The 20,695-nt window shown below is 31.7% G+C and overlaps 4 protein-coding genes across 4 annotated transcripts; 2 read left to right on the top strand and 2 right to left on the bottom strand.

The window, feature by feature from the left end:
* Positions 1–2,000: 2,000 nt before the first annotated feature.
* On the top strand, positions 2,001–3,508 carry LOC104772643 (large ribosomal subunit protein eL18x-like). Its single transcript, XM_087504742.1, has 5 exons — positions 2,001–2,133; positions 2,331–2,420; positions 2,527–2,655; positions 2,897–3,079; positions 3,163–3,508. The coding sequence occupies exons 1-5, from the start codon at positions 2,131–2,133 to the stop codon at positions 3,319–3,321; spliced, it is 564 nt and encodes a 187-aa protein (XP_087360868.1). The 5' UTR covers positions 2,001–2,130; the 3' UTR covers positions 3,322–3,508.
* Positions 3,509–4,989: 1,481 nt separating this feature from the next.
* Positions 4,990–6,566, bottom strand: LOC104771180 (uncharacterized). The gene is made up of 6 exons (XM_010495665.3): positions 6,119–6,566; positions 5,862–5,928; positions 5,712–5,774; positions 5,463–5,507; positions 5,310–5,366; positions 4,990–5,229 (listed from the first exon to the last, which is right to left on the bottom strand). The coding sequence occupies exons 1-6, from the start codon at positions 6,331–6,333 to the stop codon at positions 5,137–5,139; spliced, it is 540 nt and encodes a 179-aa protein (XP_010493967.1). The 5' UTR covers positions 6,334–6,566; the 3' UTR covers positions 4,990–5,136.
* A 33-nt stretch (positions 6,567–6,599) lies between these two features.
* LOC104772642 (putative pectinesterase/pectinesterase inhibitor 28) lies at positions 6,600–9,433 on the bottom strand. Its single transcript, XM_087505624.1, has 2 exons — positions 8,205–9,433; positions 6,600–7,987 (listed from the first exon to the last, which is right to left on the bottom strand). Exons 1-2 carry the CDS (start codon positions 9,202–9,204, stop codon positions 6,921–6,923), a joined length of 2,067 nt encoding a protein of 688 aa, XP_087361750.1. The 5' UTR covers positions 9,205–9,433; the 3' UTR covers positions 6,600–6,920.
* Positions 9,434–15,761: 6,328 nt separating this feature from the next.
* Positions 15,762–16,893, top strand: LOC104772641 (uncharacterized). The gene has a single exon (XM_010497233.2). The coding sequence runs from the start codon at positions 15,813–15,815 to the stop codon at positions 16,662–16,664; it is 852 nt and encodes a 283-aa protein (XP_010495535.1). The 5' UTR covers positions 15,762–15,812; the 3' UTR covers positions 16,665–16,893.
* The last annotated feature ends 3,802 nt before the right edge of the window (positions 16,894–20,695 follow it).

Below are 20,695 nucleotides of genomic sequence, written 5' to 3'. Positions count from 1 at the left end.
TCAAAGGGTAAAATTGCATATATTATGAGAGCATGTCTAATACTCCATAATATGATTGTCGAAGATGAACGAGATTCATACACACTCTATGACGAACAAGAATTCCAACAAGATGATGGAACTGGAACTACTCCGGATCTTACATTTTCGGTAAATATGTCTTCAAATCTTGAGGGATTAGGTGATGGCCATACAATGATCCGTGATAGACAAGCACATCTCAATTTAAAGGAGGATTTGATTGAGCATATATGGAATAAATTTGGACCTTAAACTATGTATTAAATAAATTAAATGTTTGTGTGTTTTAATTAATTAAGTAATATGTTTGTTTGGTTTTTAAAATAAATTTACAATGTTTTGTTGTTTCATAAAAATTTGGTATTGTATTATGAATTTTAGTAAAAGTTTTATAAGTTTGAAATTTAAATGTTTTTTTATAATTTTAATAATTTATAAGTTTATAAGTTTAAGAATATGATGAAGAATATTAAATAATTGTAATAAGTTTAATTCTAATATTACATACCAAATTTATTAGATTTTATAATTGTTTTATGTTTAAGAATATTATATTATTAAATTTTAAGATCTTAAGTGTTGTCCCTATAACTATTTTTTTAACAAAAGATCTTAACTACTGATCTTAGATTATTTTCCTAATATATTAAACCTAAGAACACCAAAAACTGTTTTGCCTATAAAGATGCCCTAAGGTTATAATGTTAACCAAGACAAGAAGATTATTACATCTCTAAGTAAATTGCTTATTCATTATGTTTGCCATTTTTAAATTACATTTATACTTAAATTTCCTTTTGAATATTTTAGGTGATTATCTTAGGCTTTCACAGTAAAAAAAAAATTAGGAAAAAAAATTTAGTTGATTTGTCTGGACCCATCAATGTAAAGTTTTTTTTATTTTCTTGTTAAAGAATGTTCTGTTTTTTGTCTATTTAAAATATACACTAATCGTTTTTCTTTTTGAAAATAACTCTTTTATGTAAAAATATTAAAAATTGTACATCTTTAATAAACATGATATATATGACTAATAATAATAATTATTATTATTATTATTGTTTGGCATAAATATGTTTTAATGATTTAATTTTACTTTTGTAACAGCAATCAAATTGAAGCCATAAAATTCAACCCATTAATTTAAATCAAATATAAATATCTCATGAAGATCTCATTGTTCAGGTTACTCTCAAACAAACAAACTTCAATTTCATTGATTTAGTTTAAGTCTTTCAACTATATGGATTTCAATTTCATCAATTGAGTTATATTATATTATATATATATATATATAAAAATATGTGCATTCTCAAGAGATTTTGATGATATTACAAATTAATTGGTTTGTTGTGAACTATCTTATAATCTTGGTTATTTCAATTATCAAAGTGATATGGTACTTTGTGTACCGATCAAATTCTTACTATGATAGATATTGTATTAGAAAAAAATTAAGATAATAATCGACACTATTTTATTTCCTTTGAAAAATTATTTGATTTTATTTTTAAAATATAATATTTCTTTGATGATTATTAGTTTTTAGTAAATTAATAATTCAAAAAGTGTAGTCTTAAAAAGGAAAAAAAAACAAGAAGGTATGCCTCATTCTACCAAAAAAAACAAGAAGGCATGCCTCAAATTTGGAGTAAAATTCCTCTTTTTCCAGCAAAAAAATTTCTACGGGTAAATGTTAGAGTTACAAATGACACATATTTCCTACCTTATTAAAATGCATTAGTGTTTTGATCCAAAAAAATGAAAGAAAAATAGCCTAGTGTATTTTAAAAAAAAAATCAATAGTAAGAGCCTTAAAATTTATAAAACTATTTTTTTTTTTCCTTTTGTCTACTAAATACGTTTAGCAATTAGCATTACAAAAAAAAAAAAAAAAAATCATAAATTATTTTGCCTTTGAACAAAAAAACCAAGTTCATGCCGAAGGATGTTTAACAAATGGGCTTGTAGTTTGGGCCGAAAGAGCCTAAAGCAAAAGAAGAAGGCCATGAAAACCTAAAAAATGAAAGGGAGCTTGCCTTGTTGCTACCTATAAATTCATAAACCCTAACTTCATTTTCGTGTCGCAGCACAAACCCAGACGCAGCCATGGTAATTCCTAATCTTCGCCTCTCAAATCCTCCACCTATGAGCTTGATCTGTTGGTTTTAGCGCATGATAGCTCCTTAGGTTTCGATTGAGGAATCTAGATTTCGTAGATTTGGAGTAGTGTGTTATCTGTATCGTGTATTTGCGTTTAGTTTGAATTGCATTTGAGGTTTTTGATTCATTGGGTTTTCTCGTTGTAGGGTATCGATCTTATCGCAGGAGGTAAGAGTAAGAAGACGAAGAGGACTGCTCCCAAGTCCGATGATGTCTACCTCAAGCTTCTCGTCAAGGTAACAAACATGGAGAGATCTGTTTGTTTGTTCCTCAAGCTTTTCTTTACTCTGTTTTGTTCCATTTGTTTATTGAGATTTGGTATTTGTATGATAAATTTGGCAGCTTTACCGGTTTTTGGTGAGGAGGTCTGAAAGCAAGTTCAATGCTGTTATTCTCAAGAGGCTTTTCATGAGCAAGGTCAACAAAGCACCTCTATCACTCTCTAAGCTCGTCAGTTTCATGAACGGCAAGGTTCGTTTCCTTAGAAGCTTCTCTCTTTTACTAAATGCTAACCCCATTTCTGGAAATTCAAGTTTCATTTGCTAAATGCTAAAGTTTTTAGATTGGCTGTTTTGTTAGTATTGTAGAATAAGGTTATCTACTTGAATCTGAGAATGAATGTATTTATCCTCGTCCTTTGTGTCTTAGTGTGATTGAGATTTTGTTTCGTTAGATCCGCTGATGATTAGGTTGTGGTTTTTATTTCTTATAGGATGGCAAGATTGGTGTTTTGGTTGGAACCATCACCGATGATTTGAGAGTTCATGACATTCCGGCCATGAAGATTACAGCCTTGAGGTTTACTGAAAGGGCTAGAGCTAGAATTGAGAAAGCTGGAGGAGAGTGCTTGACCTTTGACCAGCTTGCCCTTAAAGCTCCTTTGGGCCAGAACACAGTAAGTAATTTTTGAATGGTTTTTTTTATACCTGAGTGCTCTGGATTGTCATGATTCTGAGATGTGTTGATGATGTATGACAGGTTCTCCTTAGAGGACCAAAGAACTCTCGTGAAGCGGTGAAGCATTTTGGACCTGCTCCTGGTGTGCCACACAGTCACACTAAGCCATATGTTAGGGCTGATGGAAGGAAGTTTGAGAGAGCTAGAGGAAGGCGAAAGAGTCGTGGATTCAAGGTCTAAGAAAACCTTGTCGTGTTTCGTGTTGCTTGGTTTAAAAAACGAAGTTTTGGTAGGGAACGCTGGTTCCTCTTTGCCCTGTTCTAGACATTGTTATAAGTTTTCTGCTGTTTTCTTTCTTAATAGACAATTGGATATTTTGGTTTGTCTTTTTTTTTTTTTTTTTATCTTACTACTATTATTAGCCTCATTGAGATGATTCTAAACTTGTCCTTAAGCAATTAGGAGAAGAATTCAGAGTCCACATTTCTATATTGAAATATTAAAAAGATATAATTAGTTAACTAAAATCATACCCATATCGTTTTGAGTTTCTATTTATACCTCTATGACATAACGTTATTCATGTTACAGTAGTTGTCATTGGGCGTTTGATTTGCACTTCAAACGAGATAAAGAAAGATAGACATTGGTCTCTCTCGGTGCTTCTTTCACATGATATATCAGAATTGACCAAACACGTTTCTCATTCACGATCTCTGACTCTGAATTAGATTAGCATCTCCCTGCAATCTCTATTTGGATGGTTGTACGTGATTTGGAGCTACTGTTCCAACAACGGCACCGTTTCCAACCGTTGTTTGGATGTATCGATGTCCATTCCTCTAAATCTTCTTTAGTTGTTTTGAAGGTCTCCTCTGCCTTCATGGTTCTATTAGTAATCACAGTTTCATTCCTTACCCTTAAAGCCCGATAAAACCCACAAAGATAGATAGATGCCCACGGGCCACGGACAACAACTTTGGCTTTTGGATCGCGAGTTTTGAGCTTGCCCTACTTGCATCCTCCCTGACACTTCAAAAGCAAGTTAGGACTTGGGAGTAGCAAACTCCTTCGAAATCTTCAAAGGTTCGAGAGTTTTGCCTTCTTCCAAGGGGTCACTTTTCTATCTTTAGGGTTGGTAGAACCCCATCCTTATCTTTTCTGTTGTGTGAGCTTGTTCGTTCTGCGAACAACAATCCGTTTCTTTTCCCCCATGTAAGTAGTAAGTTTTAAGATTCATGTTTGGCTTTCCCTAGAGGAGAGTTAAATGAATTTATCTTAATGAAATGGGTGTTTGATGGCCAAAGAAAAAATTATATATGTAGAGGCCCATTTGGCCATGTGTATCAGAGCACGAAGAGTGTTATAGCAGAGATACTAAGCACATTAGCAGTGGAACAGAATAAGAGAGGATGTTTCTTTGATGGCGATACATAGATATTTCTTATACAAATGTTAATGTTTACTCATTTTTATTTATTTATTCAAATCATCGTTTTATTTGTTATTCTACGCAATTCCTAAAGAAACTACCATTACCCCATTCGGTGACGATAAACAAACTCTGATTTTCTCATGAATATGATGACTGATAGCCAAACACAAATCATAAGAGATTTTGCAGACACCCCACCTCTAGTATTCCTAAACTCTTCACAAATCAGCTATAGAAAGGTAGAGAAAATAAGGTTTTTGCAAAAGAAAGCTCCAAGGTTTCTCAGCACAAGTGTATGTATTCCAACAACATTGGAAAACAATTCCATGGTAAGGGAGATGTCTCAAAAGTTCCAGAAGTTGGAACTGGTTTAATGTACGCACCGATAAAATCTCAGTAACCATATCTCAGGTTTCCAAGAAGAACAATGTGCGATAACAAAAATGTTTTAAGACCAAACAAGATAATAGAAATCAAGACGCAAGTTCAAAAGGCTTATAACAATAACTCAAATACATGACAGATTTTAGTTCTCCGGCTAAACAAAACAAGAATCTGAATCACCAGACAGGTATGCAAACTAGAATCTGATTAAAAAAAAACATCTAAGCCAAACAAAACTAGTCGAAACTTGCGTTCAAGAACTTAAGCAGTTCATTTCTTTTGCTCTCTGCAGCTTTGTCCTCTTTGGACTTGTCGACCTTCAGAAGAATCTGAAATCCAAACACCCATAAGAAGAAAGAGAGCAAGGGCGTAGTAATGTTAGAAACCAAAAGAGAGTCTTGACTATAACCTTTTTCCCTGAGACGGCACTCCTACGCTCACCATCGTCCTTGTCACGGCTCAAAAACTGAAAACCAGAAGAGAATACAGGCATAACCGTTAAGCAAAGAAACATGAACTTCGTGTAAAGGTTAGTTCTTTATGAATACATCGATTTTAGTACCTTTGATAGTTTAACAGGACCGCTGCTTCCTTCTCCTTCCCCTTTCTAAACAAGACTCACAATGCCAGGACCAAAAAAAATAAAAACAAAACAAACCGAAGAAAACACAAAAGTCCCCAGTCGATCATGTCACCAACCCCAGCTCCAAGTTCGAAGAGGCCACAGAGAAAAGGCAAAAGAAGTATTATAAGTAACATGTTATCTTGATGAAAAACTCATTCTAAAACGTAATGAGAAACAATAACTCACCTTTCTATCTCTATTCTTATGCCTTTTATGACGATGACTCTTACTTCGCTCCTTATCCTTAGCCTGTCAAACAAAAACAGAGTACTACTTTTAAAGCAGAACACCATCATATAAAGAGAGAAACCATCAAATGACTAAACAAAAAGCAACCTTCTTTGGCTTTTCATGCTTCTTGTGCCTTCGTGACCTCTCGTGCTCACTATCTGAGCTCTCATCTCTGCCAAAAACAACATCACTGACTAAATCAAAAACTATAAAGCTCAACAATTTCATTCAGATTCCACTAAACCAAAACCCTAACATCGACGAACAAAGTCAAAAATGTGAAACCAAGGTGTTTCCGGTCCACAGACGAAATAAAGTTTTTAAATCGTATTACACAGTGAGAGAAGTTGACATTGACGGACCTGGAGGAGTCGGAGTAAGAGGAATCAGATGAATCGGAGGAGCTGTGGCGTCTACGGCGTTTTTTAGAGGTGGATCGGCTCTTCTTCCGTACCTTGAGAGAGTCTCTGTCACGGTCGTTTCTACGGTGACGGCGGCGATCTCTACGGCGGCGATGAGAGTCTGAAGAATCAGAGGAGACGTCGGAGGAAGACGAAGAAGAAGATGAAGCCGCCATTGTGTGAGAAACAGAGCAAAAAATTAGATCTTAAGGGTTTTGGTCAAAACATATAAGAAAGATATTTATTTCCGAAATAATTTGAGGGATTGATTTGTAACAAATAAGAGTTTATTGGTATTTGTTATAAATATTATAAGGTTTAGGAGTTTCTTTGCAATGCGATCAATTTTGGTCCTTTTGGACCTTTTGGTACAATTTGGTCCAATTGCTGCATCAATCTTAGTCCACACAAGATCCGAAAGGTCCTCAATCACCATAACACATAGGAAACGTTATATTGTATTTTAGTATTTGTATGAAATTTTTTTCTACATATAATCTATTAGGTACAGAATAAAAACCCTCCCATTTATACAAGATGATGTACTAATTAATTTTATATAGAAAAGATAATTACAGTATATAGATACATGCATGGCGAGTTAACATGAATTTACAAAGCTAGTGATAACCTCATTAACTTGGTACACCAATAATGCTGAACCTGATGTCCTCAAAAGGTTAGCCAAAATATCAAAACCAAAAAAAAGTTTACGAGTAGAAAGCACTCGATCTCTAGTTAGACCTGGTCTTTTGAATCCATCTCAAACCGAGCTTTTTGGGGAATCTGATGGTGAAGCAGATGGAGAAGTTGATGGTGAAGCTGAAGGAGAAGCAGATGGGGAGGTTGAAGGAGAAACTGAAGGAGAAGCTGATGGAGAAGCTGATGGAGAAACTGAAGGAGAAGGTGAAGGTGAAGGTGAAGTTGATGGGGAACCCTGATAATCAGCAGGTGGTGAAGCTGAAGGAGACACTACAGTTGAAGGTGTAGCTGGTGGGGAACCAAGATGACCAGCTGGTGGAGAATTTGAAGGAGACGTTACCGTTGATGGCGAATCTGATGACTCTGTTGTGTTGGAGCCAGTTGTTGTAGAATTTGCGGAGTCCAGTTCACTTGGATCGGTTCCTGAGCTGTTTCCAGGGAAAAGACCTGGGATGTACGGAACACCTTTACCTGGAATCCAAGCGTCACCTTGAATGTATTCAGCTGGAGTGAATTTAAGGATTTCTTCTTCACTCAACTTCTTGATTCCGGGCCAAGTAACTCGTTTTGTGACACCTGCACCCGGTCCAGTGTTCCGTACCTCTGAGTAGAAGAGTGTATCAAGGGCAAAATTGCCAAGCCATGGTTGCCATCCTTCCGGCGGAATAAAATCCGGGATGAACGTATTCATGAAGATAGTTCTTGAATACTCTTTCCATGGCCTTCCAAGATAAGATTTGCTGGTTTCCTTGACTGTCAAGTAATCCGGTTCGCCAGCAATCGTACACCCTTGGAGCACGAATCCTGTGGATTCACGCGGATCTTTACGTCCGTGGGCGGTAATGGGACATGCTTGGTTCGGGAGTGGCTTTCTTACCAATAAAGTACAATTTTGGAATACCGCAGCTGCGTCTCCAAAGAGAAAATCGATGGTGCCCGATATAGTACAATCCCGGTAAAACTGACGGTGGGAATGTGCGTACAGAGTGTCTTGGTAACCATCGAATCTACAGTTGTAGAATATCGATTCATCTGATAGAACTCTAATCGCTACCGCTTGATGTTTTATTGCCCCTGCCGTGTTCTCAAACCCCATGTTCTTGGCAATGAAATGGTCTCCAACGATTGCTGCAATAACCATAAGGTTCACTCAAATCAGGCCGGCTCATTAAAACTTTGGACCTTATGCATCAATAAAAGACATTAATCTCCAATATTTTAATTTCGGTCCTAAAGTAACAAATTTTGTTAATAAATCATTGGCCATATACATTTTTTTGGGCCTAATTCACATACAAATTTGTAATTTGTAAAATAAAACAAAACATGTAAGAGAAATCATTACCAACGGTGGCGGTTCTGTAGGTGGTAATACCATCCTTGTAATTTTTGTCGCCGGAAATGACAGTTTTGTCAGGACCATCACCGATGAAAACAAGATGTGTCATGCTTCTGTTCACCTGAACGTACTCTTTATAGATTCCACCTTTAATGTGAACCACAAAAGTCGTGTTCTTCTTCTTGGGGACATGATTCAATGCCTCGTTGATCGTCTTATACTGTCCGCTTCCATCTTGAGCCACTACGATATCTGCCTTAACCTCGGACATAGGAGAGTTCAAAAGCCTACGCGTTCGCCCATCCATCCACGAAGGGAACTCTTGGGACAGAAGCCTGCGACTATTCATCTCCGGAATTTGCATTTGCCCTAAATAATTCGACATCTCGGTGACCATTGCAAGCCCGTTGTGCGTTAACTGCACAGCGGTTTTCAATGCCTTCTTAATCGTCTCACCTGCATCCCCTTGCGTCCCTTGAAACCCGTCAAGACAAGTTTCCTCATGACTAATCGTTGCGCTAAGCCAAACTCTCAGCTTAACCAATGCCTCGTCAACCTTATGAAACTCAAACCTCCCCAACTCCTCAAACGACTTGCTAAGCTCACCGATTGCGTAATCCATTAGCTCCTTGCATTGATCCAACGCCATTTTCGTCCTCGGATCCTTCTGCAACTCAATCATAGTTTGTGACTTCTTCGCCACGCCAGTTATCTGTTTCATTGTCGCGTTAAACGCTGTCTTCACCAGCTCCAATGGATCTGATGTGTTCTGCGCATCCTTCCTTAGAGTATCTTCACAAGTCTTTTTGTAATCCGTTGGTGCACAAACATCTTTGATGGCTTTAACAGAAGTTGTGATTTCTTCATCACCCCCGTTATCGTTCTTGTTGACGCTAACGCCTATGGTCACGGCGACAACCATAGAGATCAAAAGAACAGAGGAGATAGAGATAATTACGTATCTCTTTTTCCTCTTTGCATCATCGTCGTCGTATCCGTATGACATTTTTTTGTTTTGGTTTATCGAATTTTTTTGTTTTTTTTTTGGATTCTTTTTTAATATAAATTGAACAGCTCCTTTTTTTTTTTTTTTTTTTTTTTGAAGAGCTGTTTGTTGTTATGAAGCTTGCGTAGCCTCTTTAGGAGTGTGAGTTCTGCATAATTTTGGAAATATTTGCAAGAATAGTTTTGTTTATGATTAAGGAGTTTTGTAGTTTTGGTTTGCTTTGTTTTATGAGGTTTGGCGGGGAAGTCGTTTGGCTTAAGAATTAGATAGACGTATACATAAATAGGTTTGTGGTTTTCTTCTGAGTTACTAAACATGGAGAATTTATCATCTATAATCAACTTAATTTAAGGTACAACTAAATTAGATGGGAAATAATTAATCAGAAAAATTTGCTCACATAATTTGATGGACCAAAAAATGAATAATCCGAAACTAATTTAAAAAATCCTTACTCAAGAATATAGGCGACATCTTTTATAGTAAGAATAGAAAGCAGGTGAAAGTGAAAGAAGTTTGATGGAAAGTATGTTTAAGTGCTAATTACCCTTTAAAATTAGAAAATATACCATTTTTTACGTTTTAAGATTAACGGTTTATGTTTTAGGGGTTAGAGTACGATTTAAATTTTATGGTTATGGTTGGTTTTATGGGTTTACACTTTAGTATATAGAGTTCAAAAATTATAATCTAGGATTTGCTGTTTATATTTTTAATTATTTTGTTTCTTCAAAATTGTTTTAATAAATTTTCCAATAAAATTGTTTAAGTTAAAGTGAGTGTATATGGATGGATATATCTTAACATAATTTCAAACATGAGGTGTATAAAAGAAATCTTAAAAAAAAAATTAATTTACATATAACCAATTGACCATTTTTTAATGCTTTATTTGTGTATAATGTTAAACTATATATATATATATATATATATATCATGTTTAAAGAAATTTCATAATAATAAATGTATTCGACATGAAATAATAATAAATCTGTATATTGTTATGTTTATTATTACATAATTATATAGTTAAACATGTTTATAGATATAAATGTTTATATGTTGACATATGACATCACCATATAAAATGTTAATCTGAAAGAAATGTAAATTTTTAATTTGATAATTTTGAACTCTATATTTCATTAGATTTGTTTGATCTAGAACTTATAAATTTTTTACTTTTTCGTTTAAATACTAACAAAATGAAACCATTGTATTTGACACTATAAATTTCCAAAATAATTTGTATCAACAAAACTACAAAGATAATCCTACTATATTAATTGAGAAGTACAAATATGAAACTAACCTTAAAATGTGTAAAAAATTACATTCAATTGCCATTAGAAAATTATAATTATGATTAATCAATTAATTAAATAAATATAATTAATTAAAAATAAAAACACTGACAGATCAAATATAAAAAAATCTAGAAAAGTAAAAGAAATTTATTCAAATTAAAACTAATTTGTACTTGAAAGAAAATAAAAAAAATTAACTGCTAATATAATAGAGTTTATTTTCTTCTTTAATTTTACATTGTCATGCCATTGATTTGTATGACAACCCATCTCGCGGACCCCACTAGCTCCCCGCTAGCTGCCCCAACGGACCGTCCGTGGACCCTGCTAACCCCCGCTAGCCGTCCCAATGGACTCCAAGCTGGCCCTGCAGGGCATCGATCCTAACTCCTCACCGTGGAATGGAACTATTTATCCAAATCCACAGTAGGTTATTAGTGCACCAGGCATTCCTCGAACCCTGGTCCCCACCCTTTAACAACCTTCCCACAGGACAAGCTGTCACCAATTGACCTAAAATATTTTTTAAAAAAATATAAACAAATCACAATTTCAAAAACTAAGATTTTATATCCAAGTAGTCAATATAATTATTTTTAATAACAAGATTTCAAATATTTTGTTAAAATTTCAAATTATGATTCTCCTATCATCTTTATTTTATTTTATTTACAAATTGTTTAGAATTTTCATATAATACTTATGATTAATAAAATGCAGATTTTTTTCTTCATATATTGTGATTTGAACTTTTAAAAACAAAGATATATTACTTGATCTATGAAAATAAAATGTGTGTTTTAATTTTTACAATGGCGAGTTGGTAAAAATAAATTTATATAGCTGATAATTAATAAATTTTATTTATTCATAATTGTAATATTAAAATTACTACTTCATATATCACAAAATAATGATGCAAATGCAACAAATAAACAATATAAAACTATAATATACGTCAAAAATAAAATATTATAATATTCTAAAATAGTATTCAAAAAAACATATATAGATTTACAGAACAATTAAAAATAAATATTATCTCAAACAAAATATTTTTAAAAATATATATATAACAATAACTTTTGTTATTCTTTTATATTTTTCTTTTAAATGTTGACCCGTGCTTTAAGCACGGGATATTGCCTAGTAAAAGTATTAATTGTGGAGAACTCTTAAAATAACATAATTTAAATTCATCTAAATTAATTATTTTAATTCATTATGAATTACTTTAATTCATTTAAATTAGATACTTTAATTCTTTTAACATAATTTAAACATATTTATATAATTGGACATGTTTAAATAATTATATTTTCAAAATGAATTCATTAACTTCATAAAATCAAAATTTATCAAATTACAAACTTTATTTCTTTTAGGCGTATATTACTATTCAATCAATCAATAATACGATTGCTAATCAATCTCAAATTTGAATATAATTAAACTAAAAATTATCATAAATTTTATTTATTTGAATCAAAACTCACTTATAATATACATAAATAAAAATGAATATATATTTTTGTTGAGGCTGAAATGAAAATGAATAGTTAATACCAACAATTGTAATTTAAAGAAGAAACAAATTCTATTGGCAATTCTATTGAATATAAAACAACCTAAAATCATTACACATTTTGGCAATTCTATTGAATCTTAATACTATTAAAAGAGAAGTACAAAATTAAGAATGTCCAAAATCCTGGCTAATATTACAGCAATTGCCACTTAATTAAGCATTAAGGAGATGATTAATTAAAATTGAAAAGGGTAAATTTGAAATTAAAAAAATCTAACTCATTTATCGAAGGATCCGTGTGTTTTTTATGGATCTCCGACTGGGTCATTAATTTTTTTTTGTTTCGGTCATCTTTTTTTTTTCTTTGATAATCATTTCCATTGTTTCTTTTGGTAATTGCTTCTTCTATCAGTAAAAAAAAACAAGGATCTATGTGGCTTTAAATAAATCAAGCAAACTTGAATTGTCTTTGGGTTATGATCTGTTCATGTAAATTAAAAATCACAATCTCAAAAAAAAAAAAATCATTTATTTGTTGCTAACATAGAAATGAATATGTATTTATTGGATCTAGCATATGATGTATAGAAAATAGAGAAAAGAAGAACTGATTCTTAGTTTGTCCACACAAAAAAAAAAAAAAAAAACCTCATAAAAATGGAGTTTCGATTTCTGAAAGAAGAAGACAAGGGTAATTTTGTCATTTCTAATTAGGACAATGAAAATGAGGAACAAAATATTAGGTAGGAATCGAACTACTGACCTGTGGGTAATCAAAATCTTTTTAAACCAGCAGACTATACAATATATTAATAATTATATGTTAAATATCATAAGATATAAACGGGATAGCTGAATACTTTTTTGTTTAAAATGATGATGTTATACTTTAATAATACTTAGATTAATCTGTAAAACAGTGATTGCCGGTTCAAAATAGTTTACATAATTTGATAATGTTGTAGATCATGTGATGGAACTGGTTATTAAAAAATACATATTATGATACCAAATTAGATTACAAGTATATTGTTAAATAATACGTATTATTATTCATGTTTGTTAAAAAAAAAATTATTATTCAGTCTTAAATTAAAAATATTTTTGAAGTGTTGAAATAATAGTCAAAAATTATATATTTAAAGAAAATTTAAACCGTCATGGTGTCATGTACTTTTCTATTTTTTTAACCATGTCATTTATTTTATTTTAGATCTTATGCTTAATCGGATATGGATCAAAATATATGCTTCTTTTTAAAGCGGGTCATGTATTTTTTTTTGTTTTTGCAAATAGTTTACATAACTAACAAAATTTAATTTGTTACCAGTTTTGAAAATATAGTATCCTTATTTGTTCTATTATTATGGTTTCAAAAATTGAAAACGTTAATGACATCAAATATATAAAAAACAAAATATCTGATCATTTTTTATTTTTAAAAATATAATATCATTGAACCAAGATATCCAAAAAATGTAATTAATGTATGATGAGTTAATTAGTATCCATATTTAGCCCTATTAGAACCAAAGCATGCTAGACAAATGCAGTTTTCATAATTTAAGTTTTCCTTAAAGGAAAGCAGTTTTATGTTTAAAATTATTTATCATTAATATTAATAAAACGTCAATAATCTTGTAATCATAAGTAGAGCAGATGCGGACATACTATATAGTATATACTACAATATGATAGTTTTTTGCAGGTTGTATTTTTCCTAATCCATTGTAGGACAAATCTAGAATGGCTGGTTTGAATTATTAAAATAATACTAAAACTATGAACTTATTTTATATATTATATATTTCTAATAATAGTTTGGAATTAATTAAGGTATATATTATATCCATATTTACTATACCAACTACGAAATAGACTGACCTACAAAGAAGAAACAATGCTATACAATAAAAATAAATTAAAACACAATAAAAATAAGAAAATATATTAAAACACAATATGGTGTCCAAAAAAATAAAAATAAATATTAAAACACAATAAAAAAATTAAACCAACACTAAAACTATGAAATTATTATATATATTGTATATTCCTAATAATAGTTTGGAATTAACTAAGATATATATTATATTTATATTTACTATACGAACTACAAAATATACCGACCTACAAAGAAGAAACAATACTATTTAATAAAAAGAAATTAAAACATTGTATTCTTGCTTTTTTTTATTTGCTATTACTTGCTAGGATTTGATATTACTTGCTAGGATTCATGTGGTATACCGGCTAGGATGAGAGACGAAGAAGCTCTCTACAACGCACTGTCATTAATACCTTTATTTTTAAAATGGGGCATATACGAATAACGAGTATGTGATGTTTGCTATAAATTAAAAATTGTTTCGGATGCATCGTGGGTTAAAACCTATATTACATTAATAAGCTTATATATTATATCCGACATGCACAAACGATACATATATTAGTTTTGTACATATAAGTTCTTTTTAATTTGTAGTCTAATTTATAAAACATAATTAAGTTTCATCCTGCGGTTTACCGCGGGTTCAAACCTAGTTTACTTGATAAACTAACACAAAGTGTGGGTTATTATCTAATGATTAAGTTTTTTAAAAGTATGAACAATTAGTTATACAATTTGGAAAAATATAAACGTTGATATTTGCCTAGATAAAAGAATAATTTCATAATATTTTAGTGAAAAAAGAAAGATACTGTAATAAAAAATATTATGTGGTAATGAGTCAGTATTCATGAATGTATTGTGGATATATGTTACCAAATAGTTGAGTAATCTCATGAAGGTATTCAAGCTTTCTTTTTCTGAAAATACATATGATATGTAACATATCTGATAATAAATTTATAAAAAATAAAATTGTTATTCTTTACAGTTCATAGACCATTTTTGTTATTTTGTTTCCTTCTTTAGTATTTTCCTCCGAAGTAAAAGTTGATTAGGACAGAAAAACCAATTAAAGAAACGAGGAAGAAATAACTGTAGTCAATCACAAGCTGTCTAAGTTTAATGTTTATGAAACACATTCCAAGTTAATTTTTCCTTAGTAGAATGCAATTTTTTATATTTGTAATGAGTAATTATCTTCTATAAAACTAGTAAAGAATAACATCATCCTTCCATAGTAGTGAAATATGGTACTTTGACTAGTTAGCTTGGTAATTATTACTTATTTTAAATCAATGAATATATATATACTTTTTTCAAAAAAAGAACAGGAGAATTCATAGAAAATATAATAGTTTATAACAATTATTTGTTCAAACAAATTTTTGTTCAATATTTTTCTTGAACGTTAAGTATTTCTGTAACAAGATGGTTGGAAAAAACATATACTTTTAAGTATTTGTTTTATATATAACATAGGCAACTCCAATAAATTTTTGAAGTATGGATTTATATTAGAAAACACTGTACATATTTTATATAAAAATATAGTGAAGATACAAAAAGAGTAAATAATTGTTAGAAAAACAACTGCAAAATTATGGATTCACAGTACAGTTGTATACAACTAATATTTCAAAAAAGAGTATTATTTTGTAAGTCAAAATAAGTAAAATCAACATATTTAAAGAAACAACTATAACTTTTGATATGAAGTCTACTTGTTCTAATTTTATTTGCCTTTGGAGATTTTCTACTATAATAGTTCACGAACATTAAGGTTGCTTTCTCAATAAATAGTGACCTCATTTTCTCCGAATCTAAGCACAAAATATAAAGATCACTTCTCATTTCCGAACAAAGAAAAAAAGGATTTGTTATGGAGAACCAAGCTATGTCTTCTTCAGGCTCTTCCACACCCAAACCAGAAAAACTCAAAGGTGTTGTTGTGGCCACACAGAAGTCCAAGGAGAAGGCAACAAGAAACACTGATCTGAAACTAGGTTCTCCTCAGGAGGTCACCTCTGACAGGAGGACTGAGAACCCTTGTTTTGGATCTAGTGATGTCCGAAGAGGAAGAGAGATCATGAAGATTTACCCGTCCAAATCGAACAAGATCTACACATGTCACTTTTGCAAAAAAGGATTCTCCACTTCTCAAGCCCTAGGTGGTCACCAGAACGCCCACAAGCAAGAGCGGGAGTGGGACAAGAAGCGGAAGGAGATGGAAGCAGACTTCCCTGGACTCGCCTTTTTGAACCCTTACCTAGATAAGCCTCACATTCTCTTAGGTGGGTATTCACAAGATGCTTTATCAAATGAAAATCATCTTGGGATCACTCTTGATCCTTTTAAACGTTTAGTTTACCCATCTTTCAATAGAGGAGTCCTCGGAGGACTCACGGATATGAACATGACCGTAGTTCCTCGTGTGACTCCAACTCGTTTCTTCACCGGGAACGCTAGCACCAATGATATTGCTTCAAGGGTCCCTGATCCTTTACCAAAAAGGAGTTTCCCATTAATTTCAAGAAACGTTTATCCTTTTCCTCCTCCTCGAGCCACCAAACTTTTTAGCGATGTGGCTTTAAAAGAGAATGTTTTGAGCGAAGAGAATTTCATCTCAAAGATTGGAACAAACAATGTTGTGGAGATTGATGATGATGATGATATTCAGCCAGAAGAAGACAACTCCAAAAGCGGAGAAATTGATTTATCTCTATCCCTTTGAATATCTTTTTTTTTCTTTCTCTTTTCTATGTTATTTAATCTTTTATTTTGAGGTTTCATAGTTACTAGAGACCTTCTGTTGTTATCCACCACATCTCTGGATGAAAATTGTTTTTATCCTCTTTAAGTTATTTTTTTTTTCGTTTTAAATGTTCATTTTCTTGTATCATCTCTTCTTCTATTCACATGTAATTGTGTTTTAGTTGAGTGTTTATCCCCCATTCTCTTTTTTTGTTTTCTTTTCATTCTAACGTTAATATCTCATCAGTTTACAATAAATCATGATTCTTCCAAGGTTGTGTCTTAAATTAAGATAGTGTATTTGGAAATAAATAAGTAAAATAGTAAAGCCAATTGACTATGAACCGATGTCTTCACTCAACAATTTGAAGGGATACCTTTCCTCACAAAAATATTCATACTTTGATTTTACAAATCTTCCATTTAAAGTATGAATGACTGGAAGTTTCAAATATATATATATATATATATATATATATATATATATAATAGAAAGTTTGGTATTTACTATATGTTGTTTCTCACTCAAGATCAAAAAATTAATCAGATCTCAAATATGCAAACCTGAATCACTATAGTCACTTAAATAAGAACATGTGTTTTCTACTCCACAAAGTAGGAAATATGGATAGCTGTTATTATTTTTTATACGAGCTTCAATCACCTCACTCAGAGCACGTAATATACGATGCGAGATGATCTCACTATGCATGATGTGGCATTGACACTGCAATTAAAGTGGTTGAGGGGGCCAATTTAGCATAAGTGTGTATCATCTTAACTATTTTTAACTCAATTTTGACTTATGAAGTCTTTTAAGACCTATAAAAGGGATAATCAAAGAGAATGACCACAATAATACATATAAAAACGCAAATTGGAAATTTGTTGTGGGTTCTTGGTATAAGAACATGTTCAATGGATGATCGGTCAAATAGATGGTATATTAAAATTAAGAGAATGTGAGTCTTATAAACATGAATCTGATTTGTACAACAAGCTAGAACCAGATAATGGACTTGGGTAGCTAAAGGAAATATCAAACAAATATTAGAATTTAAAAATGAGGCATCAAAATTGATATTATGTAATATCATAACTTGGTTTAGAGAATATTACACCAAATATTATCGGATTGTCACTATGCATGAAAAACAGTAACTTTATCGTCATTTCTCTAGAATCAGTTGTGAATTTGTGCTCATCATAATTGGGGTTAATCATGTGGGATTGATTGTATTCTTTATTGAAAGTATATTAGGTATCGATGGAAAACTTGAAAGTGACTGGATCCATGAAAAGAAAGTATTGGATTGTAGAGATTACTGTTGTGAAAGAGGTTATAACGTGATACAAGAGCATACTCTATAAAAATTTCATGAGGTTTTTGCTTAAATATTTAATCATTCAGTCTCACAAAATTTTGTTCATAGATATTGGATGTGAAACAGAATTATCGAACAAACGAAAAACTCCCAAAAGTCCATATTTGATCACTTCCAGTGATATAAAAATATGACGTCATTTTATAAAATGAGATAAAATCGACACTAGGTTTCATCTTCCATTTGTTTCCTTTTTTTATTAATTGTAGAATTGTTATGATGGAGGATTGAGGAAGATGTTTCACAATGTGATGTAAATATGGTAAAACTGTAAGGATAGGTACACCGATTACTGCCAAAAACTTCATGAAGATTGTAAAAATGGATCAAAAGAGGTATAGTGGATTTCCATATTTCAATGTACTTTGTTTATGATTGAAATATTAGTTTGAGTTTCGTGTACTATTACAGATTTAAAGAAATTGAAGATTTTTAAATCTTCAAAAAATAAGACAACTGCTTAAAGATCATATTTCTTGAAGCATATTTTAGATATTTATGTCTCCCCTTCTTCCTCTTTGGTTTTTAGTTTTCTTCCTTTCATATTATAGATTTCTTCTACCAAATTAGTATGTGGCTTGATCACATACCCATATTTCATTCAAAACAATATAATACAATTGACTATTTATATCGTGGAAGCATAATTTTTTTATGCGTTGGAGTTCAATCAAAATGTGTAATCATTATGGTTAATATTCTTCTTGACAATGAACCTTAACGCATGAGAGAGCAAGGAAATTCACTCATCTCCCATCTCTGACATGCGTTAGTCCGTATTCTTATGTTCAAGATGGCAGATTCACTACAATCAAGAATGTTACCTTATCGAGGATACTACAAACGACATTAAAAAATGAGATTTTTGTCAAATATGCCATATTTTTTAAAAAAATTCCAAATGTGCCATATTGTTTTTAGTCTTTCCAAATGTGTCATATTTGACATTATGGCATAAAATGTTGTCCACCAAAATGAAAAGAAACAAGCTAAAAAAGTCTACTAGAGGTTAAAATTGTCCACGAATGGGTTAAAATTGTCCAAAAAAGTTAAAGTAATCAAACGAAGGGGTTAAGATTATCCAAAAAGATCAAAAGTATCCATCAAAAAGGTTAAAGTTTTCCACCAAATGCCTAAACTGTTGTCCACCAAACTAAGTTGTCCACCAATTGCCATCGGTATGACACATTTGGAAAGACGCAAACGATTATGGCAGATCTGGAAAGAAAAAACACTGTTTATGGCACATTTTTCTCTAAAAAAAATTAACATTAAAACCAAGTAAAATTCTTTTAGGTATTTCACTGAACACTTGGTGCTTAACATCAAATCAAACTCTAGCCATTTAAAAAATGAAGTTCCTGAAACTTGAATATACATAACATGTAACATGGTATTATCAAGATACGAAACAAACATATTTTTACGATTCAACAATTATATCATACCATATCGACATTCACAGTGAAAAAAGAACAACTCATTACTTCATTCGCATTTATCAAGGACATGAATTGGAACTTTCAAGCCAATTTCATGTGACAATGTATAAGTTTCTTCAATTATGTAATTCTAGCTAAGTCGTATTTATGGAACAAGCCTTTTCAACCTTAATCCATATCTTTAACCTCACTCTCTGTTTCAACGACCAAATAACACTAAACCCTGAATCGTAGGAGTTTTGTAAAAAATATAATAACTTTTGATGAAAAAGAACTCATAATTTTGTCAAAATATTCTTTATTATAATAAACTTTCGATGAAACACAGTTTGTCCGAAAATGGTAGATAATTTGTCATATGGTCACTTTTTTACTCATAATCAGAAATTAAATGAGATATTTGTTGATAGGAAAACAAAAGAATAGATTGCTTGTAGAAGTAGATTTTGACTTAACTTGATGACACTAGTAACCTTTTGTCAAATTTATAATTAATTATAATTACTTACAATCTTAATTTTAGTATTTGTAGGAACCATAAATTAAGAAGGGACAAAGGTTTTGAGTGGCATTCATTTTGTTTGATGGGTGGCGCAGAGTTCATCGTTGCAATCCTACGAAAAAATATCCTTAAACGCAACAAAATCTTCATCTTTTTTCAAGTATACAAGTATGGTGTTTTCACAAATTCTTATATGGAGACTTCTCAGTACTTCTCTTTGGATAGCGTGGTGCACTCATTATCTTCTCAATGGAACTTCTTTTTGGGATATCAGTGAGGGAACAAAAGTATCATGGTTTTGGAGAGGAAACTTCTTCAGCTAAGGGCCCTTGCTCAAGAGTTTTTCTGAATAAAGATAAGGAATCTCTCAGTATTTTTTGGTTTGATCATTGGCTCAAAGGAGGTAATAGAATGAAAAAGATTGGATATGTGGGGACACAAATGTTGGGCATCCAACGGGCACTAGAGGTTGAGGCGCTGCCGCAATCCACGAAAAGTTCAAAACGTCATTCTCAATGAAAAAAACATGGAAACAAATCCAACAATCTTTTCCAAACGTTCAATGGTATAGATTTGTACAGCTCTTGTTAGCTATTCCAAGGTCTTGTTAGCTATTCCAAGGTACCCTTTAATTACTTGAATAACAATTAGATATAAGCTTTCAACAAGGACTCGAATACAA

The sequence above is a fragment of the Camelina sativa genome, chromosome 20, assembly GCF_030686135.1.
Source record: "Camelina sativa cultivar CO46 ecotype springtype chromosome 20, ASM3068613v1".
Taxonomy (NCBI): domain Eukaryota; kingdom Viridiplantae; phylum Streptophyta; class Magnoliopsida; order Brassicales; family Brassicaceae; genus Camelina; species Camelina sativa.
Note: the sequence above shows the minus strand (reverse complement) of the source record. Positions and strands in the feature narration are given on the sequence as shown.